Source organism: Papio anubis, chromosome 16, assembly GCF_008728515.1.
Source record: "Papio anubis isolate 15944 chromosome 16, Panubis1.0, whole genome shotgun sequence".
NCBI lineage: Eukaryota > Metazoa > Chordata > Mammalia > Primates > Cercopithecidae > Papio > Papio anubis.
The window spans coordinates 19,472,714-19,498,442 of NC_044991.1; the positions used below are offsets into that span (position 1 = coordinate 19,472,714).

A 25,729-nucleotide genomic window follows, 5' to 3' on the forward strand; every position below is an offset into this window, starting at 1 on the left:
TAGTGAAATGGTAGTGACTAGTTAGACTTGACTTCATGTTTTCATTGGGTTACTCATCATGAGACCTTCTCTTGGATTTCCACAGGCATTTGATAAACTCTTTCCTGATATCCAGACAGTAAGAATGTGGGCAGGAAATCTAGAAAAATCACATACAAAACTCAACATACCCAGCAATTTGAGGCTCTGAACTGTACAGGCAGGATTCCTGAATACCCTGCTAGAGCTCATAAGGAAAGGGCATGGGATTTGAGCTCAGAAAAATTTTCTTTTAATTTCAGTGCTGCCCTCCCCAGCAGCATAAACTTGGATAAATTATTTAACATCTCTGGGCTTCTCTTGCCCTGCTTGTGCTGTATTCCTCAAGAGGTTGTTGCAGGAACTAAACTAGATGATGAGTATAAAAGGCCTTTGTAAACTGAAGATGCTTTATGAACATTAGTTATTATCACTGTTCTAGTGCTGCAGTTGCTCATCATGGGGGTCCTGAATTATAGGTTACCTTACTAGGCATCTGTGGACACCTGGTATGGGTCAGGCCTATGCTGGGCACTGAGAGTACCTAGTGCCTGCCTTCACGTAGTTTGATCTGGTGATAGACAGATATGGCCACAGGGTCCTTCCTGGGTGTGATGTGCTTGAGGACACATTGAAGGAACCCTTCCCAGAAGAGAATGAATGCTCTGTCAGAGCAGGGCCTGGAAAAAGGAGAAGACAGCACCTGAAGGAGATGTAGGAGGCTACAGAAGGAGTTAAAAGAGCAGAGGTTTGGGGAACCCCCAGGGAGCCTTATGTGGTGAGTCATCAATGGAGTAGGGCAGAAGGTGACCAGAGACGTTCCTGAGGGAACTAAGGTTCACAGGGAAGGTTGCTGTTTAAGGTCACAGATCTAGGAACTGACAAAGCTGGAGTTTGACCCAAGTCTTTGGACTCCAGGTCCAACATACTAAAACTGCCTCAAATAACTATTTTATTGTTGCCATGTGATTTACAGTAATATTTCTGAAAGTGTAACTAAAGGAATAGCAGCATTGGACCCTCTGGTCAGTCTGTTGAAAATGAAGATTCCTGGGCCCCACTTCAGGTATACAGAATCAGAATTGCTGAGATTGGGGCTAAGAATCTGCATTTTAAACAAGTCCCAGTGGTTCTGATCCACACTAACAATTGAAAACCAATACTTTTCTTTTTCCTAAGTGCTTTTCCACTTGATTTCATTTTACTCTCACAATAACCCTCAGAGGCAGGCAGGATAGATCACTATCGTTACCTTGTTACAAACGAGAAAATGAATTTACAGATAGCTTGTTCATCTTCTTATCCTGAACGTAGCTTAATAAATAAATGTTTGCCGGGCACGGTGGCTCAAGCCTGTAATCCCAGCACTTTGGGAGGCCGAGACGGGCGGATCACGAGGTCAGGAGATCGAGACCATCCTGGCTAACACGGTGAAACCCCATCTCTACTAAAAAATACAAAAAACTAGCCGGGCGAGGTGGCCGGCGCCTGTAGTCCCAGCTACTTGGGAGGCTGAGGCAGGAGAATGGCCTAAACCCGGGAGGCAGAGCTTGCAGTGAGCTGAGATCCGGCCACTGCACCCCAGCCTGGGTGACAGAGCAAGACTCTGTCTCAAAAAAAAATAATAAATAAATAAATAAATAAATAAATGTTTGATGATTGACATTTTGTTAAGCCTTGGCTCAGCAGAGACATTCCCCCTCCTGGTGCCACTCTTACCCATCTGTAACCCCACAGTAGCTGCCTCTCTCTTTCCTCAGTGACATGGCAGCAGTGCTCATGTTATGGTATAAAAAGGTGATTCTAGGTCAGGCGCGGTGGCTCACACCTGTAATCCCAGCACTTTGAGAGGCTGAGGCGGGCAGATCATGAGGTCAGGAGATTGAGACCATCCTGGCCAACACGGTGAAACCCTGTCTCTACTAAAACACATAAAATTAGCCAGGAGTTGGGGTGCGTGCCTGTAGTCACAGCTCCTCGGGAGGCTAAGGCAGGGGAATCACTTGAACCCAGGAGGTGGAGATTGCAGTTTGCGTCACTGCACTCCAGTCTGGCGACATAGCGAGACTCCATTTCAAAAAAAAAAAGGTGATTCTAGAAGATAGCGTCATTCCATGAAAGCGCTATCTCTGGAGCTAAAACAAATTTCAAACAAACAAACAAACATGAGGGATGACATTAGCCAACTTCAGAAATGGTGCTTCTGCAAAAGTCAGTGCTACTGATGAGAGTGGAGCACCCTCTGATCTCAGCAAAATCTCTATAGGGCATCATCGGGAAGTCATGACCAGAATACAGCTGACACACAGAAGAAAACAACCTTAACTCAAGTCTGGCATGAGGTACTGAGGGTTTTTTTTGTAACTGTAAGGAGGATGGAGAAAGAATTTGTTAGCACCCTTCCAGCACTGCCCATGGGAGAAGGGACTCTAGCCTTTGGGGGGAAAATGAAAAACAAGGCAAAATAAGCACAGCAGGTTGCTACAGTTGCAGAAGGCATGCCATTCCTTGAGGCCCTGGTTTTGATGGTTTAAGACTTAGGGATGACATTTACAGACTGAGGCCTTAGTCTATATAAGTTTGAGCTTATCTTATCACCTCAAAAGATAAGCTCTTGCCTAAAAGAATATTGTAGAGCAAAGAGATGGTAATGGTGCATACTGGATGGGCTTTATTCAAGTGTCCAAAGAGTCGTTCAACAAATAACATCACTCACCCAGCAAACACTCTGAGTGCCCACTACATTCTAGGCACTTTGCTAAACTCTGAGATACAAAGACAAACTAGATACGGCTCCGCACTTGGAGAATTTCATACTCTAAGAGTGATGCTAGATGTGTAAACAAATATTGACATGGATATAACTGAGGTATGAAGAGAATAACAAAGAGAGAAAAAGTCTCTGATTGGTGGGGAGAGGTATGGGTGGATTTGGCGGGGACTCCTCCACAGAAGACGGGATGGTAGTGGCAGTCTCTAATAGGCTGATTGCCAGGCAGATAAGAGGCATTCTGGCCTGAAGGAAAAATATGTGCAAATGCGCTGAGGTATAAAGAGTGTGGTACGCTCACATACTGCTGAGCAGGTCTGTAAGCTCTTGTGCAGGGCACCTGTGGGCAGCAATTAGAGCAGAGGCCGGGATGGTGGAAGAGAGTAGGGGCAGAGCACTAAAGACCAAGTCTGCTAGGCTAAAGAGTTGCCTACAGGGAGTGAAGAGCTATCAGAGGTATTTAAGCAAGCAGTGATTCCTAACAGAACACAAAGCCTGAAACGCCAAAGAGAACTCTGATCTTTAGTTGCCAGTTTGGCTCTTTGAATGGGTATAAATGCCTAAAGTCTACAGCTGGCCGTGTATATGCCCACGTGAAATTTGCTGGCCAACTAGTGTTCACTAACAGCAGAGCATGCCTTTGTCCTAGGGCCACATCTCTACTGCCGTTGTCATTTTAACATCTGAGATTTGTCTATATGGGCTGTAAGCAGATAAGTATAGAATTGCAACCCCTTATAGATAATCATTCACTGTTGCTCCATGATACTAATTAGAAAACTGAATGTCTAACAACATTGAGTATCAAATGCTGTGTTAACATGGACATTCTTCTCCAGGCTGCACTGGGAAAAATGCTTTGGATATCTCAACAAATCTCTAGGCAATTCAAGGAAAAAAAGCCCTGGTCTGGCAGGGAAGACCTGAAAAATCGCCCTGGTTAACAGAAAATCTGCTGCGTGGTCTTAGGCAAGCCATTAAATCTCTCTGGGTTTCAATTTCTTCCTCTGTAAAAGGAAGGAGGTAGGTGAGCAAAAAATTCCATACCCATTATAGGTCAATGCTTAAAGAAGCAATGAGGGCCAGGCGGGGTGGCTCAAGCCTGTAATCCCAGCACTTTGGGAGGCGGAGATGGGCGGATCACGAGGTCAGGAGATCGAGACCATCCTGGCCAACACGGTGAAACCCCGTCTCTACTAAAAAATACAAAAAAAACTAGCCGGGCGAGGTGGCGGGCGCCTGTAGTCCCAGCTACTTGGGAGGCTGAGGCAGGAGAATGGCGTAAACCCGGGAGGCGGAGCTTGCAGTGAGCTGAGATCCGGCCACTGCACTCCAGCCTGGGTGACAGAGAGACTCTGTCTCAAAAAAAAAAAAAAAAAAAAAAAAAAAAAAAAGAAGCAATGAGGAAGGGGGTGTGTCGGCTGGTTGACCACACAGAGAACTCTTCAAGGCTGATGTTATCTTGGTGAATGACCCTAATCTAGGCCTAGCTTTTGGCCTTTCAGGTTTTTGACCTTCCTAATGTCCAGAGGTGTAGACATTCTGCGATGGTTCTGACCTAACCATTTATCAACCTCTCTGTACACTTATGAATTGACTATTAAAATCAGAACACCCATATCCGCTATACAGGTACTACTTCCAGACCCTTCCTGTTATTAAGAATCCCAGGAAGCTGAATTAGGCATCAGAAGGTTATTCGGTGAGCATGGACTTAAAATAAAGGGAAATGAGCAGCCACTGAGAGAAATTTCATCCCAGCAGTGGTGAGTCAGCCAAACTAGCCCTGCTTGCCACAAAGGACCCTATTCTGGTGACCAAATCTAGATTCAGCATCTTTATCTGAATACAGTACTAGTTTTGCTTGACTAAGTTTTCACTTTCCATTTCACTGCTGGCCACTTATTTATTATATTGGTGTTTTTTTTTTTTTTTTGGAGACAGAGTCTCACTCTGTTGCCCAGGCTGGAGTGCAGTGGCGCAAACTTGGTTCACTACAACCTCCGCCTCCTGGGTTCAAGCGATTCTCCTGCCTCAGCCTCCCAAGTAGCTAGGATTACAGGCACCTGCCACCACGCCCGGCTAATTTTTGTACTTTTTTTTTTTTTTAGTAGAGACAAGGTTTCACCATGTTGGCCAGGCTAGTCTCACACTCCTGACCTCAAATGATCTGCCCACCTTGGCCTCCCAAAGTGCTGGGATTACAGATGTGAGCCACTGCACTCGGCCTTATATTGGTTTTCAAACTAAGTTTTAATTGAAAAAATAACTCCTTCTTTAGAGATGTGCAACAATCACCAATTCACATATTATTCAGCCCTGGCAGACATTTGTCTCTCTAGTAACTAATAACAAAGAGCAAATATTCATGAGTGCTCTGTGAAGTGTGTTCCCAGTGCTACACACACTTTTATTCACAGTAATACTGTCAGGGTAGGTTGTAAGGAGGTAGGTAGTAAGTTTGTATCTCCATTTATTTCCTTCCTTCCTTCCTTCCTTCCTTCCTTCCTTCCTTCCTTCCTTCCTTCCTCCCCTCCTCCTCCTCCATCCTCCCTTCCTTCCCTTCCTTCCTTGCTTCCCCCCCTCCCTCCCTCCCTCTTTCCTTCCTTGTTTCTTTCTTTTTTTTTTGAGACGGAATCTCGCTCTACTGGAGTGCAGTGGTGCGATCGCAGCACACTGCAGCCTCCACCTCCCAGGTTCAAGCTATTCTCCTGCCTTAGTCTCCCAAGTAGCTGGGATTACAAACATGCGCCACCACGCCCTGCTAATGTTTGTAATTTTAGTAGAGACAGGCTTTCACCATGTTGGCCAGGCTGGTCTCAAACTCCTGACATCAGGTGATCCACCCACCTCGGCCTCCCAAAGTGCTGGTGGGAGCCACCGCACCCAGCCTCCATATATATATATTTTTGAGATGGAGTCTCACTCTGTCTCCCAGGCTGGAGTGCAGTGGCACGATCTCAGCTCACTACAAGCTCCGCCTCCCGGGTTCACGCCATTCTCCTGCCTCAGCCTCCCTAGTAGCTGGGACTACAGGCACCCGCCACCATGCCCGGCTAATTTTTCTTGTATTTTTAGTAGAGACGGGGTTTCACTGTGTTAGCCAGGATGGTGTCGATCTCCTGACCTCATGATCCGCCTGCCTCAGCCTCCCAAAGTGCTAGGATTACAGGCGTGAGCCACTGCGCCTGCCGGCCTCCATAATTTTTTATTTTGTTTTATTTTATATTACGTTCATTTATTTATTGAGACAGAGTCTCGCTTTGTCTCCCAGGCTGAAGACTGAGTTCAGCTACTCTAGCTACCAAGTTCTCGAGGAAACTGCCAACCTATCCACCCCATTCCCCATCACAAATCACCTATAAGTAAAAGATACTATGCAAGTATTCCATTTTTTCCACTCTATACTGAATGTATATCTTTGGTTAATGCCATCTTTCAAATATAAAATTTAAGAAAACAAAATAAAACAAAACAAACTTATGATTGGAACTGAAATTTTTCAGATTTCAGGGCAATTCATGATCAGTTTCGTAGCTAGAGTAGCTGAACTCATTCTTCCTCTCTTGCCCCACTCTCCGGATGTATCTAGGGCTTGTTCCTGCCTGGATTGTAGCTACAGAGAAGTGCAGCTCAAGACCTACTGCAGGAAAGAGGGACTCCTGGGGTCAGCTTCTCTGGCTTCTACTCACTATGGGATAGCTCCTCTGAGGGCAAAAGATAAAGCTTTAACTTATCACCCTGACACTTGCAGGCAATTTTCTAAAACAACCCAATGTCCGGAACTGATTCCTCCTTGCCATTTACAGTAACTACAGCCACGGTGGCTGCTATAGGAAGGATGTGGGGAAGGGGAAGGGGAAAGGCAGGGAAAAGCCTGACTTACATCATATCTCTCGGCCACCTCTAGCAATTCATTCAACAAATATCCCTTCTATGCCAACAATATGCTCAGTGATGACACAATGAGGGGCAAAAACCCCATAGTCCATGATCAAATTGTTCTATTAGAGGTCTTAAGAGATCATTAAGGAGATGATCACATGAATAAATGTGAGATTAAAACTATTTTTTTTAAAAAGCCTCAAAGGAAAGGTCTATGAAAACATAAAACAGGTACCTAACCTATTTTTCAGGGTGAGGAATTACTTCTGTATTTCTCTGAGCCATCCAGGTAAAGATCTAAATGATAAGCAAGAGTTAAGTGAAAAGAGAGTAAGGGGGCATTCCAGGCAGAGGGAGAAAAATGAACAAAGCCCTTGTCAGAAGAGAAGAGAGGCTGAAATGCAGGGAGCAGGAGGTTGTGGAGATGTGGAGAGAGGCCAGATTATGGAGGGCTCTACTGTAGGCCAAATTAAGGATTTTTTTCTTTTTTTTTTTTTTTTTGAGATGGAACCTTCTGTCACAAGGCTGGAGTGCAGTGGTGTGATCTAGGCTCACTGCAACCTCTGCCTCCCAGGTTCAAGTGATTCTCCTGCCTCAGCCTCCCAAGTAGCTGGGATTACAGGCACACTCCACCACGCCCAGTTAATTTTTGTATTTTTAGTAGAGACGGGGTTTTACCATGTTGGCCAGGATGGTCTTGATCTCTTGACCTTATGATCTGCCTGCCTCAGTCTCCCAAAGTGCTGGGATGATAGGTGTGAGCTACCATGCCGGCCCAGTTAAGGTGGCAGGTGCCTGTAATCCCAGCTACTTGGGAGGCTGAGGCAGGAGAATTGCTTGAACCTGGGAGGCAGAAGTTGCAGTGAGCCGAAATTGTGCCATTGCACTCCAACCTGGGGAACAGAGTAAGACTCTATCTAAAACAAAACAAACAAAAAAATCACTCCTTCCAACTGTTCTACAGATAATAGATTGGGGGGTGCAGAGTGACTGTGGGAGATGAGGCTATTACAGACATCCAGGTGAGATGATGGTAGCTTGGAACAGGGTGGAGGTGGGAGAAATGGAAAGAAGTAAACCTACCAAAACATAATTCAGAGATAAAACTGATAGGCTTGGATATGCAGGATGAGAGAGAAGAGGTATCAAGGACTCCTAGGTTTCTGGCTTGGGCACTGGGTGGATGGTGGTGCCTCTCAATGACATACATGTTTCAATAGAAGAGGAGCCAGTTTCAGGGGGGAGAGAGTGAAAGTCCAGCAAAGTCTAGAGAAGAGAGTCTGAAGTGCCTGGAAGACATTCAAATGGACAAGCCAGGTTGATAGTACAATATATGGGTCTAGAGCTCAGTGGAAAGGTTTAGGCTGGAGACACTGATTTTAGGGTCATCAGTGTGTGGAGGACAATGGAAGCCATGAGTGTGTGTAAGACTGCCTAGGGAGAAAACAGCACGCCTGAAGGAATGGTATCATCTCAGAGCTGGACAAAGAAGGATAAGCAAACAGGTACTACCAGAGAGGTAAGAGAAAACCAGGACAGTACAGAATGTCACGAAAGCCAAGGGAAGAGAACATTTCAAGATTGACAGATACTAATAATAAATGCTAACATCTGTTAAGTCCCAGTCATGGCCAGGCATTATGCTCAGGACTTTGAATACATGATTGAATTTAATGTGCTTAACAACTTTTTGAGGTGAGAGCCATTTCCCTTTTCACAGACAAGGAAACTCTGGCAAAGAGTGGTTTAAGCAGCTGACTCATGGTCAGGTGGCTGGTAAGTGAAGCTGGCATTTAAGCCCAAGCAGCCTGACTCCAAACTCGATCCACTTTTCTCTAATACAACCCTTAGTGCAGTTTGGGAGGTCATATAAGATGAAGCCTGAAGAGTGGTCAGTGGACAGGCTGATGAGGCTGTTATTTGGAACATTACTAAAGGAATGTTGTTTCAGGGCAGAAACAGAATGGAAGCCAGGCTGGAGCCCATGGTTAGGAATGCTCCATGACATTCTCTATTTCCAGCTGTCTTAGGGAACCAGTTAAGAGACCAGGCCAGGCGCCGTGGCTCATACCTATAATCCCAACACTTTGGAGTTTGAGACCAGCCTGGGCAACAGAGCAAGACCCTGTCTCTACAAAAAAAAAAATTAGCTGGGCATGGTAGTGTGTACCTGTAGTCTGCTACTCAAGAGGATTGTTTAAGCCTGGGAGATTGAGGCTGTAGTAAGCTATCATCACGCCACTGCATTCCAGCCTGGGCAATAGAGCAAGATCTGTCTTAAAAATAAATAAGCTAATTAGGCCGGGCGCGGTGGCTCAAGCCTGTAATCCCAGCACTTTGGGAGGCTGAGGCAGGTGGATCACGAGGTCAGGAGATTGAGACCATTCTGGCTAACACGGTGAAACCCCGTCTCTACTAAAAATACAAAAAATTAGCTGAGCGTGGTGGCGGACACCTGTAGTCCCAGCTACTCGGGAGGCTGAGGCAGGAAAATGGTGTGAACCTGGGAGGCGGAGCTTGCAGTGAGCTGAGATCATGCCACTGCACTCCAGCCTGGGGACAGAGCAAGACTCCGTCTCAAAAAATAAATAAATAAATAAGCTAATTAATGAATTAATTAAGAGGCCAGGCTAGTATTCCAACCACATCCCCCACAGTGCCTTATTTGATGGCTTTTATATATAGCAAATGACACTTGATATATTTGGATAGTTAATATAAGATGCACAATGCTGCTATATGCTGCTGCTAATCCTTCACGTTAAACCATTCTAATGTTTTCAGAGTCCTTGATCATCACAACTACTCCATGAGATGGATTACTTTTATGACATTTTACAGAAAAGAAACTGAGGCTCACGGGGGCTAAGGAACTTGCCCACAGTTACACAGTTAGCCTAGCTCAACTAAGACTCAAATCAGATTTTCTGTCTCCAAGTCTACTGTTTTTTTTTTTCCCTGGGAGTCCTAGTGGAAAGCGGACTCTCTTGGGAGCCAGGGAGACCTGAGTTCAAGTATCAGCTGTGTGACCCTGGACAAGTTAATCCACCTTTCTGGGTCTTCCTGTTTTAGTATAAAATGGGGGTTGCAGTGGCCAGGCACAGTGGCTTACTCCCATAATCCCAGCACTTTGGGAGGCTGAGGCAGGAGGATCACTTGAGCTCAGGAGTTCAAGATCAGCCTAGGCAACATAGTGTTAATAAGACCTTGTCTCTACTTAAAATAAAAAAAATTGGCAAGGTGTGGTAGCACGCCTGTAGTCCGAGCTGCTTGCAAGGCTGAGGTGGGAGGATTGCTTGAGCTCAGGAGGTTGAGGCTGCAGTGAACTATGATTATACCAGTGCACTGTAGCCTAGACAACAGAGCAAGACCCTATCTCAAAAAAAGGTGGGGGTTGCAGGGTTATTGTGAGGACTGAATCAGATAATCTAAGTGTGGTTCTTAATACAACGTTTAATTAATATCAGTTATCTATCTCTGGCCTCACCTCTCTCCATTTTTCTACCCCTGCCTTCTATTGCAGCTTGAAGTGTCTATGAGTCCTTAGTTCTCTCTTCCCAAAGTAAAGAGCAGGATTAAGGCACATTCAAGGTCATATGCTGCTGCTACATCCTAGGAGTACCACTCTGTGGTCAGGCTGGAGTCTCTTGTGGGGGCAGAGGAAGACCCAGATGTCTGCCCTTCCTTCCTCTGTCAGGCAGGCCCCAGCCCCCTGTCCAATAGCCAGCCTTAATGATCTACTGGCTGCCTATTTCCTAAAACATAAACTGGACAAATGAGTAAACACCTTCCGGAGAAGGCCACAGCCAGAATCAAAGGTTTAGGCTAGTAAGTGTGGCAGCAACATCAACAGCACAACAGCAGATGGCAGGGTTGCTCCACTGACTCTACATCAGGAGCCTGAGACCCAGAAGAAAGTTAATAGCACTTTTGTTGACATTTTAGAGTCTATGAAGCCTTTGAACTAATACCCTTCAGTGTTATCTGACACTACCAGTGTGTGGCAGGCAGGGTGAGGGCTTTTTACCCCATATTATAGAAGAGGTAACTGAGCTTCAGTGAGGTTAAGAAATATGCTTGTATTCAAGAATGCCAAGAGACTCTTGTAGGCAAGGAGTAAGAATGCCTGAGTTCAAATCCCAGCTATGCTACCTGTTAGCTCTGTGACTTTAAGCAAGTAACCTCCATTTCCCTATTCTTGAAGTAGGTAAGACTAGTACATTTTATTGAGTCATTGTAAGGATTAAATGTGCTATGCATGTCATATGCTTAGGAGGGTGTCTGGCACAGAGTACTCAATAAATGGTACCTATTACTGTAATTATGACTCTACCAGGCTTGCTTGTCTGGCACAGAGTACTCAATAAATGGTACCTATTACTGTAATTATGACTCTACCAGGCTTGCTTAGATGGGGATGAGGGAGAGTAAATGAATGTGGCTTTCAGCATCACAGAAAAGTACCCTGCTGTCAGCCAGCACATTACAACATAGTCTCTGGTTGCTACGTATGTTATTTCTTCACTGGCCTTCCTGGAGTCATTAAATTTAGCGGAAACAGTCTGTTGCCTGATGCAGTGACCACAGTCTTCTATCTGCATTAGCCCTTTTCCAGGGTACAGGTATTAGTAAACACTTCTCAAAAGTGAAAGCTCAAATAGTCTTGTGTTTGCGATCCTGAGAAAGGAGGTCCTGAAAGTTCCCAGGAGCCTTAAGAGCGGTGGATTTTCCTTCTGATAATGCTGTTAGGAACCAGGTCAAGCAATACAGACCGAGGCTGGGACCATCAAGACTAATAGGGGTAGCTTTTCTTCCCTCCTCCTAAGCCAAACACCTTTGATCAGGGTGAAGGGACAATCATCAGAAAAGTTGTCAAGGTCCTTTGGTTTGCTAACATGCCAAGAGGCTAGGTCACCATTCACAGCTCCACACTTTAACCTCAGCTACAAATGACATGCTCTCTGGCTACTCTCCTGGCCTCCCCTAAGGAGAGAGACCAGGTCCAGAGAACGTCAGAAAGGATTGCCCCACATATAGCATTAATGGCACTGCTCAAGGAAAGGAAAGAGAGGTACTCAGAGTTTTAAAAAAGGCCTGTTGGGTTGGTCTGAGTACAATGGTGTTTACAAGTAATTGATTACTACCAGTTACATATTTCTTTGTTCCTCTTCCACTCCCACAATTTCACTTCACTAGCCTAAAAAAAAAAAAAAAGAAACAAAAGAAAAAAAGGAAAAAAATAAAGAGGCCTGTTGGGAAGGCTTGGGAGGACTGGTCAGCCATGCGTCCAGGAGATCCACAGATCCTGGCCAGCCACCTAATCACACCAGCACAATTACTGACAGAGCTACTTTCAGTTTTGTCACTGGCCTCCATTGCACAATCCCAGGTTCCAGCTTTAAGCAGCTTCCTGTTGTCCTGGGCACCTGAGGGTCTGTCAGAAGGTTAACAGAGGTAGGATTACGGATGTGGCTGCAGACAGGAGAATGGGATAATGTAAGGGGGAGATGAAGGGAGGAGTTTAGGGTGGACCCCAGCAATTTCTCCATTCAATATCCAGCCCCACCCCGTGACAAGGAAAACAAAGGTATTGGGGGAAGGGGAGAAGAAAAGTCACTTCCTTTATTGTAACTGTAGCCCAGCTGGGTAAGAGCAAGGCTGGAAGGGGGCCATGAAGAATGAATTTCTCTGAGTAGCACAGAGGGAGAGTCCTGCTCCCAGCAGGCCTGCACTACTCAGGTACTCTAAATTCATCAGAGAAACACTGGTAAGCTGGTGTGGAAGAGATCTTACAAGACCATTCAGGTTGATGCCCCTTGTTCCTCAAAACCCAGGTTATCTCTGGGGTCAGACAAATACAATCCTTCCTAGCCCTGAAGATTTTCCTCCAAGTGGGGCAAAAGTCAAATTAGATCCAAAAGACAGTCACTCTTCTCAGGGCAAATTACCAGGCTCTATCTGAGGGTGCCATGCCATCCAGTGTGAATTTACCAGGGGAAAGCTCAGAAGTCAGGAGATGTGCTCCTTCAGTACAGCTAGATTAGAGTCTCTGTCCTCAAGGTAAACCTGCAACTAGGAGACAGAACCTAGATACTCTGTTTCCTCCACGGGAATGATATTTGGCTTGATTGTGTCAGGGCAGTTCAAAGTTGCCCTTAATCCCTGGGGCTCCACATCAGATAACCAATGAACGTGTAATAAGAGAAATGGATACATGTAGGTGTATATAGACACATACTCACAGCATAATATAAAGCGACAGTTAATGATTATTAAGGGTTTTTTTTTTTTTTCCATTTGTTTTGAGACGGGGGTCTCACTTTGTCCCCCAGGCTGGAGTACAGTGGCATGATCACGGCTCATTACAGCCTTGATATCCTAGGCTCAGGTAATCATCCCTCCTCAGCCTCCCAAGTAGCTGGGACTAAAGGTACGTGCCATCACGCCTGGCTAATATTTTTGTGTTTTTTGTAGAGGTGGAGTTTTGCCATGTTGGCCAGGCTGGTCTCAAACTCCTGGGCTTAAGCGATCCTTCTGCCCTTGGCCTCCCAAAGTGTTAGGATTACAGGCATAAGCCACCATGTCTGGCCCTATTAAGGGTTTTCTATATGTCAGATACTATGCTAGTCACTTTGTATAGGTTATCACATTTAATCCTCACTAACAACCACGTGGCATGAGTAATATTCTTATCCTCATTTTACAGATTGGTGCCTGAAGCTCAGGGAAGTCACTTAAGGCTAGTTAATAAATTGCAAAGTCAAGATTTAAAACCATAGTCTCATTCCATAGCCTGTACTCTTGGTTGCTTTTTTTTTTTTTTTTTTTTGAGACGGAGTTTCCCTCTTGTTGCCCAGGCTAGAGTGTAATGGCACAATCTCGGCTCACCGCAACCTCCGCTTCCTGAATTCAAGCGATTCTCCTGCCTCAGCTTCCCAAGTAGCTGGGATTACCACCATGCCAAGCTGATTTTTTTTTTTTTTTTTGAGAGGGAGTCTCGCACTGTCGCCCAGGCTGGAGTGCAGTGGCCGGATCTCAGCTCACTGCAAGCTCCGCCTTCCAGGTTTACGCCATTCTCCTGCCTCAGCCTCCCTATAGCTGGGACTACAGGCGCCCGCCACCTCGCCCGGCTATTTTTTTTGTATTTTTTAGTAGAGACGGGGTTTCACTGTGTTAGCCAGGATGGTCTCGATCTCCTGACCTCGTGATCCGCCCGTCTCGGCCTCCCAAAGTGCTGGGATTACAGGCTTGAGCCACCGCGCCCGGCCCCAAGCTGATTTTTTCTGTATTGAGTAGAGATGGGGTTTCACATGTTGGTCAGGCTGGTCTCGAACTCCTGACCTCAGGTGCTCCACCCGCCTTGGCCTCCCAAAGTGCTGGGATTACAGGCATGAGCCACCACCCCTGGCCTGCCTGTACTCTTATTTACCATGCTAACATATCTTACTTCCTCTTTATGTGTCTGTGTACATGTTTATCTTTCTTTCTGTCTCTGTCTCTCTCTCTCTCTCTCTCTCTCTCTCACACACACACACACACACACACACACACACACACACACACACGCATGCACAGAGCTAACAAGCTAGCATCTGACTAGACCTACAAATAACCCAAGACTTCAGTTCTAAGACCAGCTCTTGTCATCCATGGCCTAGGCAACCCTGAGCAAGTCTTTTTGGTTTCAGGCCTGTCGTCTATGATATAAATGGGTTATACCATATAGTAGGTGGTTTCTTCTAGTTCTGAAGTTTTTTAGCTCTAGAAGAATCCAGAAATTCCAAAGATTAACTTGCTCTACCCTGTCCTACTTATTTTGGACAGAAAATATTCATATACATAGGAAAACAGCAAAAAACATATATGAACATATGGGTTACACGCCAAGGCAAGACCCAATCTGTGAATTCATTGGGCTTTGATGTTACTTATTAGTCTCAGCTATAAAATGAAAGGGCCAGTCAAAGGCTTTAACTATAAGGTCCCTTACAGCTCTGACACTCTCTGCTCCTATCATACTAAATGGAACAGAAAAGACAGAACCAACTTCCCTGGGAGTAAAAGGGGCAAGAACCAAGGCAATACGATCCACAGAAAAGACTTGAGAGCTCTGAGTCATAGCTGAAAGGAAAGGATAATAATGCTGGTTCCTCTCCAACTCTTCCAGAGGCCAGATGTCTCCAGGCCAATCCCGTACATGGTTCCCAGGGAAAAGGCAAGTGTTGAAAGGTCAACTCAATTACTTGGTATAAGCACAGGGATGCTTTACAACAAGAGCTATGTGCGGGAGTTGGAATCTACAACACAAGGTGCCTGTCTAGTCTATCTCATTCTGTGCTCTTATATCTCAGATATAAGTCTATCTTATATCTGTGCTCATGTGATATAAGCACAGCCCCACCACTTCAGACCTTGGGGGCCAGGCATGCCCATTCAGCCTCTGGAGTGTCAGCCTCTGGAGTGGACCGCTCTTCTTTCCACCAACAAATTGCAACTATTTTATGTTGTGAATAATACAAAGACAAGTTCCCACTCTTGAGGATTCCAATTTGATGGGAGGAAAGAATAACCATTCACTGGGTATCTACCATGTACTGGGTACACTGCATGTATTATTTCATTCAATCTCAACAAGATTATTACCATTCATTTTCCAGATGAGGAAACTGAGCCTCAGACAGCAGGAACAAATCTGATTTGAAGTCTGTATAATTTTAAAGAAACTGAGCTGCCTACAAAAATAATGTAGCTATAGGCAGGGCACGGTGGCTCATGCCTGTAATCCCAGCACTTTGGGAGGCCGAGGCAGGTGGTTCACCTGAGGCCAGGAGTTCAAGACCAGCCGGGCCAACAAGGTGAAACCCTGTCTCTACTAAAAATACAAAACTTTGCTGGGCATGGTGGCAGGTGCCTGTAGTCTCACCCACACAGGGGGCTGAGGCAGGAGAATTGCTTGAACTCAGGAGGCAGAGGTTGCAATGAGCCGAGATCGCACCACTGCACTCCAGTCTGGGCGACAGAGCGAGATTCTGTCTCAATAGTAATAATAATAACAATAATGTAGCTATAATAAAGCTAGTAACAAAAAGTAGGAACCTAGGGAGGCATTCTGTGGTGAGGAAGAGCTAGCTCGGCCAACCACATTAAAAACAACTCTTGGCTGGGCGCAGTGGTTCACGCCTGTAATTCCAGCACTTTGGGAGGCCGAGGTGGGTGGACCATTTTGAGGTCAGGAGTTCAAGACCAGGCTGACCAACATGTTGAAACCTCATCTCTACTAAAATACAAAAATTAGCTGGGCATGGTGGCAGGCGCCTGTAATCTCAGCTACTTGGGAAGCTGAGGCAGAAGAATCACTTGAACCCAGGAGGCGGAGGCTGCAGTGAGCCAAGATCGCACCACTGCACTCCAGCCTGGGCAACAGTGAGACTCCCTCTAATAAAATAAAATGAAATAAAATAAAATAAGAATAAAAACAACTCTTGAAGTACCTGCATAATCTGTAGTGCAGCCACAGGAAAGTCACTCTTCCTGGGCCTCAGTTTCCTCACCCATAAAGTGAAGGATATGGGACAACCCTGGAAAGGGCTGCTCTCATCCCCCCACCCTGCCTCCAGCTGGCCCATTTGTGGCTCTTCCAATTTAACCTGGGTTCAGGGGGGCCACACTTGAGGTTTGGTCACGAGCTCTTCCTTGGTACATTCCTTTCTCCACCCTAAGATTGAGATTCTCAACTCAGAAGCTTGTTTCTCTGTTTTCCACCAGAACACGAAATAGTGCTTGGCCCATAGTACACTGGTAAAGACAGGAAGATACGCCCACCTACCGGAAGCAAGAGCCGTGCCAGGTTTCGTTGACAGTCCTGTACCATATCTGGCTTGGAGCAATGCGGTCCCCACAGCCTGGACACCTCCAGACATCTTCACCTGCACACAAAACCAAGAGGTTGAGAGGCCCAAAGCAGCAGGAGGCAAAGGGACAGGGTTCCTACCATGTAGAATAAGAGCATCTCATTTGAATTAATAGCATCTAATTTGAAAGGGTTAGGCCAATGCTCTGCTAGATGCACAGTTTCTGCCTCCACAAGATCTCTAGTAAGTACTTGTCCAACCTCTGCTCATCTCTCCAGGGACAAGGAACTCATGACCTCAAAAGTAGTCTCATTCCATTTTCTAAAAATGGTTCTGATTATCCTTTTTTCTACGGAAACAAAACTTGCCTTTTTCTAGAACTTTCAGCCTTTGCTTATAGCTCTGAGAAGAAACAAACACAATCTCCTTTTCAGTGTCAGCCCTTCCTATGACTATTCCCAGCCAACAGCCAGAAACTTCTCCTCTCTGGGTTAAACACGTTACTGCCTTTTCCTATACCTCAAAAGCCCTGTTTTTTCAGATTTTTCCATCACCTAGTCCAAGGGCTCATTTATTCAACCAACATCATTGGTCCTCTAGATCAGCAGTCCCCAACCTTTTTGGCACCAGGCGCCAGTCTCATGGAAGACAATATTTTCACGGACCCGAGGCTGGGGGCTGGGGGACACGGGAGATGATTTTGGTATCAAATTGTTCCAACTCAGATCATCAGCCATTAGTGAGATTCTCATACAGAGCATGCAACCCAGATCCCTTGCATGTTCAGTTCACAATAGGGTTCACACTCCTGAGAATCTAATGCCACCACTGATCTGACAGGAGGCGGAGCTCAGGCAGCAATGCTCACTGGCCCGCCGCTCACCTCCTGCTGTGCAGCCTGGTTCCCAACAGGCCACAAACCCGTACCAGTTGGCGGTCCAGGGGCTGGAGACCCCTGTTCTCTTAGATACAAAGCTCTTTGTACGTTGGAGGCTGTTAGATTACATAATCTCTGCTCCTTAAGAAGGAAATCCACTGGAAAAGAACTGCTCTTTCATACTGTTCATTTTTCACTTGGATGTTATTTCAGAGATAGAATCAAAATACTATTTTAGTTCAGAAAAAGAAAAGTAATGGGTATAAAAGGGAAAGAACATTTAATGAATGCCTCATATATGTCAAGAACTCTGCTAGGTGCTTTCATAGACCTAACCTCATTTAATTCTCAAAATAATCCTGTGAGACAGATATTATTATATTCACTTAATGGATATGAAAATTAAAACTTGGGGCGGGGGGCAGGGTTGACTGGCTAAGTGGTAAGATCTAGCATTCAAACTCAGGTCTGGCTCATTCTAAAGCTTCTGTTCTTTCCATTCTACCGTGTCAACTCTTGTTCACTCCAATGAGGGGAACCAGGAAAGTCTTTGTAGAGGAAGCTGACACTTGAGCTGAGCCTTGCAAGCTAGGGAAGACTTACCTACCACTGGCTGAGAAAGGAGGGTGAAGGGTTGTGCGAGTTGAGAGACCAGCATAGACAAAAGCACAGTCGGTCCATGTACCTTCAAAAAAGAGAGGCCCCAAACAAAATACAATACTCCTGGTATGGCTCAGATGACAACTTCTTGAAATAAAGAGGACAGCTGAGATCAAGCTGTGGTACCTGACTCAGCCCTAGAAAGCAGGACAAGGTTGTTACAAGACTCCCTTGTGTGCTCTGTGTATGCAGCTTTGTTCTCTCTGGGTAACTCCAGACTGCCACAGGCACAGTGACAGTCACCAAACCCTGTTTCACAGGCACAGGGGCCATGAATAGACAAAGCACAGCTCCCGGCACTTCAAGACCGCTCAACATCATTCTGGAGCGGCCAATGTATACAGTTGTCCTCCTTGTTCCCCAGAGAAGAGTTAAACAAGCTGGCAAGAGGCCTTAAAATACCACCTCAACCTACCCATTCCTCTCTTCTCATGCCTCAGTAATGGGATAAATATATGCCCATCACTCATTCTTCCTGGGTCTAAAATCCTCAGACTCCTTGTCAAGAGGGGCCTTTTTGGTTTTTGGGTGGCAGTGGTCAGAAAGTATGCCATCACTCTCACAAACTCCAAGGTAGAAAGTCTGAGAGACTCATTCAAACCAATCCCAGGTTGGGTTACAGACAGCAGGCAAGAAATGAATTAGTGAGAGATTTTAATGAACACAAACATCCAAACGAATCTTCCAAATTTTGGAAATATTTTTGGAACTCTTACATGTAAGAGCTTTCAGGGTCAGTTTATGAGCTGCATGCCCCACCTCCAGCAAATCCCATTATTTTAGAGCCGCACCTTGTTTCTTGTTTTTACTTTTTAACCCAAAAGCAATAGTCTCTAACCTGACCACCCACTTACTCAACAATTCAATCTCTTGGCTCTGAATGACTTCTATTTCCAAAATTCAAACAGGATCAGGACTTTCCACTATGAGGATATTCAAGATAACTTGTTATTGCCACACCCTCCAGAGCTTGCCCTGCTTTCTCCAGTCTTGGGAAACTCAAAGACATTCAGTTAACACTTACTTTAGTACCTGCTCTGGGTTAAGCATGAAAGACCCAAAAATCAAGACCCTCTACTCCTCTCATATCCACCTGGTTTCACTTTCCAAATGTCTCTCTAGTCCTTCCCTGTCCTTCACCCCAGTCCTACTTCAGATCTTTGGCTTCTTTTCCCTATCTACTGTACTCGTAGCTGGCTCATCCACACTGCAAGCTATCTCAGCTCCAGGTTAGACTCCCCAGTGTCCACTGAACACAGGCTGGGCTACTCAGTATGACACGCCTGTTCTGGATCCCATTCCATCTTACTTCTTAGAAGAAGTGCACTTTTAGTTATCTTTACAGCACCCCTCTCCCTCACTGGTTCCTCATTATCATTTAAGTAAGTTTAAGTCACTGCCATCAAAAAAACCTCTGGTACTCTTGCTTCAGCAGCACATACATTAAAATTGGACTGAGACAGGGAAGGTTAGCATGGCCCCTGCGCAAGGATGACATGCAAACTCCTGAAGTGTTCTACATGTTAAATCTAATTTTAAAAAAACCAAACCTCTGGATCCCATTTTCTCCTCTAGCTACCACACTTGTTTCTCCCCTTCACAGCCACACGTATGAAAAAGTTGTCTTGGGAGGCCGAGGTGGGTGGATCATTTGAGGTCAGGAGTTTGAGACCAGCCTGGCCAACATGGTAAAACCCCACCTCTACTAAAACTACAAAAATTAGCCAGGTAAGGTGGTGCGCGCCTGTAGTCCCAGCTACTCAGGAAGCTGAGATTGCAGAAAGAATCACTTGAACCCAGGAGGTGGAGGTTGCAGTAATCTCGCCACTGCACTCCAGCCTGGGCGACAGAGCAAGACTCTGTCTCAAAAATAAATAAATAAATAAAAGAGGCCGGGCGTGGTGGCTCACACCTGTAATCCCAGTACTTTGGGGGGCCAAGGTGGGCGGATCACCTGAGGTCGGGAGTTTGAGACCAGCCATGACCAACATGGAGAAACCCCATCTCTACTAAAAATACAAAATTAGCCAGGCATGGTGGTGCATGCCTGTAATCCCGGCTACTGGGGAGGCTGAGGCAGGAGAATGGCTTGAACCTGGGAGGCAGAGGTTGCAGTGAGCTGAGATCTCGCTATTGCACTCCAGCCTGGGCAATAAGAGCAAAACTCCGACTCAAAAAAAAAAAAAAAAAAAAGAAAAAAGTTGTCTACACATCACTGCCCTCATTTCCTCACTTCCCACTTTCTGCATAATGCACTGCAATCTGGTTTCCACCCCCACCATTTCTCTGAAACTGTCACACCGAGGTCAACAGCAACAGTAACTGCTTATTGCTAAATTCAATGGACCCGCTTCAGTCATTCTTTCAGCAAATATTTATTGCATGCCAACTATGCATCTGACACTGTTTTGGGGAAAGAGGAGCAAACAAGAGGGAGATTTAACACAAAGCAAATATTAAACAATAATATAATTATTTATTGAGGGCCGGGCACAGTAGCTCATGCCTGTAATCCTAGCACTTTGGGAGGCCGAGGCAGGTGGATCACAAGGTCAGGAGTTCGAGACCAGCCTGGCCAATATGGTGAAACCCTGTCTCTACTACAAATACAAAAATTAGCCAGGCATGGTGGTGGCCGCCTGTAGTCCCAGCTACTCGGAAGGCTGAGGCAAGATAATTGCTTGAACCCGGGAGGCAGAGGTTGCAGTGAGCCAAGATCATGCCACTGCACTCCAGCCTGGGCGACAGAGCAAGATGCTGTCTCAAAAAAAATTAATAATAATAATTATTATTTATTTATAATTGGGGCAAGTGGTACAAAGATATCAAGTTCATAACTAGGAAAACAAGGGCAGGCAAAGTATTCCTTGAGGAAGTAATTTCCAAGCTGAGCTCTAAAGGATAAATGCAAATTAACTAGACAAAAAAGGGGGAAGGAAGTTGATAACACTGGAGATGGGGGACATGTGTGAATGCCCTGGAGCAGGAACAAAAACTTCTCACACATCATTAAAGTTGGCTATTGCTACCTCCAAAAGACTAGCAAACCATGTCTGGCCCCTGGTCTGCTACAATCCTTAAATAAACAATTACTGAAAGAGCAAATGGTCCTTACAATGTGGTCCCAAAGGACCCTTCTCTCTCACCATTCCTCACAAAAGAAGGCTCTAGTTACATGTTGACCTATTTTCTATTCCTGCCACCTTTATTCATGTACTTGCATCCTGACATTCACACCTCAAGTTATTCTTTATGTATAAGACAGCTTCTCTATCTTTTCCCATAATCAAATTTCTTTTTTTTTTTTTTTTTTTTTGAGATGGAGTTTTGCTTTTGTTGCCCAGGCTGGAGTGCCATGGTGCGATCTCAGCTCATCACAACCTCCGCGTCCCGGGTTCAAGTGATTCTCCTGCCTCAGCCTCCTGAGTATAGCTGGGATTACAGGCATGCACCACCACACCCAGCTAATTTTGTATTTTTAGTAGAGATGGAGTTTCTCCATGTTGGTCAGGCTGGTCTCAAACTCTCAACCTCAGGTGGTCTGCCCGCCTCGGCCTCCCAAAGTGCTGGGATTATAGGCATGAGCCACCGCTCCCGGTCCCTGAATCAAATTTCTATCCTTTCTTTAAAGTTCCCTAAAATCAGGCATGTTTGTTTCATTTTGTCTTTACCTATTTTACATAATTTGTTATTTAATTACAGTTCATCGCATATGTTTCTGTCTCCTTCAGTCCCTCTATCTCCACTCTCCTCCCCCATACCCCATTCAGAGAACTAAGGTGCAGGAATTGTATCTTTATTATGTTCTTATCTCCAGGGCCTAACCTTGGGCCTGGTACAAAACAGACATTCCTTTGTGTGGTGAACCCAACTGAAAATTTGGATTCAACTGCCAGCTATAAAAGCAATTTCCAAAGATAAGCTCCAAAGGTCAGCACAGATGATTCTACTGGAATAACTGTCCTGGCTCCCAGATTACCTATGAGTAGTCTCATGTGGATAAACCTGGCCTCAGTTTGCCTATTATGCATTCACACTGCTTTTCTGTTAGAAAGTACCTGAGCAAAGATATTCACCCAAAGCACACAGCCTCCTAAGCCCAGACCCTCTTTAAGAGAACACTTTTGGACTCTTTAGCTCTCTTACAGTCTTAAAATTCATTGATCTAATTATCTTACCACCTTTATTCTAGGAAATGTAAAAGAAATGTAATACTGCAGTGCAAAGTCTTAGGGATTTCTGTGAAGCCTAGTGGAGGACCAATCCAAAGTCCAGTCAGCTTGGGAAGTTCTTCCTTAGGAAAATATCTCATTGTACCAGGCTGTTCATTCTCTCCCTCTAGTGTTTACCTCTCATATTTGCAGACTTATCAACAGTGGCTACTGATTGTTAAGAGTCCAGAAAAGGAGTTTGATTAAGTAAATGTTCACAGCACCCTCAAACAATAAAGGACCTTATTAGGTGCTTAATAAACAGAAAACTGTTTTCAGTTATTACTGGAATTTGTTGCTTTTAGTAAGTGTAACTGTGCAACATAAGGTGAGCATTGCAACAAATGGCTCATTATAGAGGTTCTCACCTTTAAGACCTTTTCAGTCTTGGTATAAAATACATTCACTTTACATTCACTTTATGTATGCTTCTCTCTCTCAACTTAATTAGCAATGTGGCCCTCAAACAATCTGTGAATCCACTGGGGCAGGCACAAAAAAAAAAGAAGAAAAATAGAGTTGCCTAACCATCACAAAGCTATTGAAAGATGGCCCAGCAGGGACTCAAACCCATGCTCAGAGACTACCACGCCAGTCATATCTTTAATACCCTATGCAGCCTCAGACAAGTCGAAACTTGCTCAAGAACACACAGCTATTCAGTGGAAGGGCTTGGCCTGGTATCCCCGCACAGAGCCAATGCAGTCCCCACAATGTTCACCTTAAACTTGGTCTAAAAGCTTGGTTTCTGCAAATGAGTCCTTTTTAGGCTTTAAAATGGTGAGAAATCCTCAAGTACTGAGAGCTCATGAGACTGTGATGCCTAGCTTAAATCAACATCCTATCCTTTCATTTAAAAAATCTTTGAAGCTTCTCATGTTCCACCAGACAATGAGAACCAGGAACAAAACTCAGCCAGTTCAGTGCAGCATAAAACAAGTATGGTAACCACTGGGCCCCTTGGGAACTGGCGGGTCAGGTGTATAAATCCCACTTGTTCTGGGACAAAGCAGAAAGCAGAAGGGCAGGGCAGCAGCTGCTGGGGAATAGCCAAGAGAAAAAGATCACATTTTAATGCAGTGACTATCAAAAGGACTAACAGTAATGATTAACATTCCTCTAGATACTCTCCCTGTAACCCAAAGGGTATTCTTCCTTACGAGCTTACCAAATTTTACCAAAAGGAGTGTCTCAGGAAAAAAAAAAGATTAGATGATTTTTAAAAGAGCTTGTGAGCTTCTCTAAACCTTATTGTTCTTTTACAAAAGGAGGGATAAAGTGATTTCTTCCAGCTCTGAGAGACTGACACCAAACCAAGGGCCTCTCCTTTTTCAGGTTAAGGCACAGACACAGGTATCTCAGAAAGTTTCCTTCTTGCTGTTGTTCTCTTCTTCCCTTCTTTAGTTTATTTGGAAAAATTTGTGAGGGGTAATATATGTGTGTTTGAAACCTGGATCTGTCACTGTTTGCCTCGGTGTCCTTGGGCAAATTATTTGACCTCTCTGAGCTTGTCTCCTAATCTTTAAAAAGAGGATAATACCACCTACTTTACAGGATTACTAAGTGGATTAATAGAAATAATGTAATAGATGTGAAAATATCTCCCATGGTGCCAGGCACTTAGTTGGACCGATTTGTGAGTAACTTCTCTTCCTTCCTGCATGTGTATCTAGGAAGTTGGCGGGGGAAAAGGTTAAGCTGAATATAGAAACTTCTAAAATCTGAAGGGAAGGTTTTCAAAAGAAACTCAGCTAATTTTTTTCTATGTGCCCATGTGCAAGGCACAGACTAGGACAGGAATTACTGGGGCCCTTGGTGAGTACTCATGGGGTGTGAAGGACATGGATATGTACAGAAATAACATGTCAGAGAGGGACAAACCAGGTGCTACAGGCAAGGCAAGCTCAGTACAGTAATAGAATACACTGCAGAGTGACAAATGAAACAGATGGTTCTTATGGCTTTCAGGCCACCCAGGCTGTAACTTCCAACCAGAAGTTCACTTAACTGTGAATGAGTAGGCATTTTCTTATCTACGGAGGGCCTATAAAAAAATCTTTATCAGAGAACTGGTTAACCAATTGATATATTCTCATATAGCAGTTCTCTCCCAGTTGTCAATGATAGGGGAAAAAAATACTCTGTGCCAGGCAATGTCCTAAGCACTTTGCAAGTATGAACTAACTGAATACAAAGATCCCATGAGACCAGGACTAGTCTTGAAGAACTATTACTGTTCTCATTTTACGGAAGAGGAAATACTCAGCTAGTAAGTGTTTGAGCTGGGATTAGACCATAGGTCTAGTCTCCAAAGCCTGTCATTTTTTTTGAAACGGAGTCTCGCTGTCACTCAGGCTGGAGTGCAGTGGTGCTCACTGCAACCTCCACCTCCCGGGTTCAAGCAATTCTCTGCCTCAGCCTCCCAAGTAGCTGGGATTACAGGTACCTGCCACCATGCCTGGCTGATTTTTGTATTTTTAGTAGATACTGGGTTTCACCATCTTGGCCAGACTGCTCTTGAACTCCTGACCTCGTGATCCATCCGCCTCAGCCTCCCAAAGTGTTGGGATTACAGGCATGAGCCACTATATCCGGATCAAAGCCTGTCTTTAACTACATTTTAGACTTTCTTTCCTGGACAAAACAAATTACAGGCAGAAAGACATGATAAAAAAGAATTCCAGGGTGAATGTTCAATGAACACTTTAATGAAACCAGGCATTGGTTTTATGTTCTAGTTAATATTCAATGTAAACTAATAGGTAAAATAGTCTAATTCTTTCTACTACATAAAGATAGATCAAGGAAGAGAAAGAAGGTAGACTTGTAAGAGACTGCTACAGTTTTAGGTCCTCTCACTGAAATAAGATGTGTGACGGTGGGCCCTATTAGCCCCACTCAAGGTTACAGTAACAAGAAGCCAGCCCTGTGCTGGGAATCAGCTCAGCCTCCAGAAGATGCAGAAAATCCACCATGAATGTGGAAAACCTAATACAGCCCCTTGATCATGATAGATTTTTATTTAGTTTTGAAATCTTGTAGTCATTTTGGACCCTATCCTGGTCTATCACATATCCAGGCCCATCTAAGTCACCCTGGCCTGCCTATGTCAGGAGGCATCTTTTATTGGTTGGTGCCTTCTTCATTCCTGCCCTAAGACCTCGTCTCAGGGCCCACTGTACCCACCTCCAGATTGGTGGCCCTGTGCCCACATCATGACTGTTCCTTTCTCTAAACCTATGGTGTCTACTGTAGACTAGAAACTTCCAAAATCCTCAACCTGGCACTAAACCCTCTAGTCTGGTTGCACCCACCTTCTCAGCTGTACCTTCCATTTCCTATGAATCTTCCACCTCCCAATCCTTGCCTCTACCACATGTATTTGCCACCCTTTATGAAGACCTGAAACTTGCCTTCTTTTGTCTCCTACTCCCAAAGTTTCTTCCCTACTAAGATA

At 44.9% G+C, this 25,729-nt stretch overlaps 1 protein-coding gene, 1 long non-coding RNA gene and 1 other non-coding gene across 8 annotated transcripts in view; 1 reads left to right on the forward strand and 2 right to left on the reverse strand.

Moving 5' to 3' along the window:
• The window catches only part of LIMK2 (LIM domain kinase 2), a 68,496-nt gene that overhangs the window by 38,080 nt on the left and 4,687 nt on the right, over positions 1–25,729 (reverse strand). For 3 of the 6 annotated variants that reach the window (XM_021921471.2, XM_031656365.1, XM_003905448.3), the window contains exon 2: positions 16,500–16,599. The exons of 2 other annotated variants lie outside the window; for them this stretch is intronic. In XM_021921471.2, coding sequence (XP_021777163.1) covers positions 16,500–16,599 — 100 coding nt within the window. Of the gene's footprint in view, positions 1–16,499; positions 16,606–25,729 lie in introns of those variants that run through there. One more of the 6 variants, XM_021921470.2, reaches the window with a different exon arrangement.
• On the reverse strand, positions 6,021–8,974 carry LOC110740564. Its single transcript, XR_002515363.2, has 2 exons — positions 7,567–8,974; positions 6,021–7,234 (listed from the first exon to the last, which is right to left on the reverse strand). It is a non-coding gene; the product is annotated as an uncharacterized LOC110740564 (long non-coding RNA).
• On the forward strand, positions 19,479–19,587 carry LOC116270952. Its single transcript, XR_004179247.1, has one exon. It is a non-coding gene; the product is annotated as a U6 spliceosomal RNA (small nuclear RNA).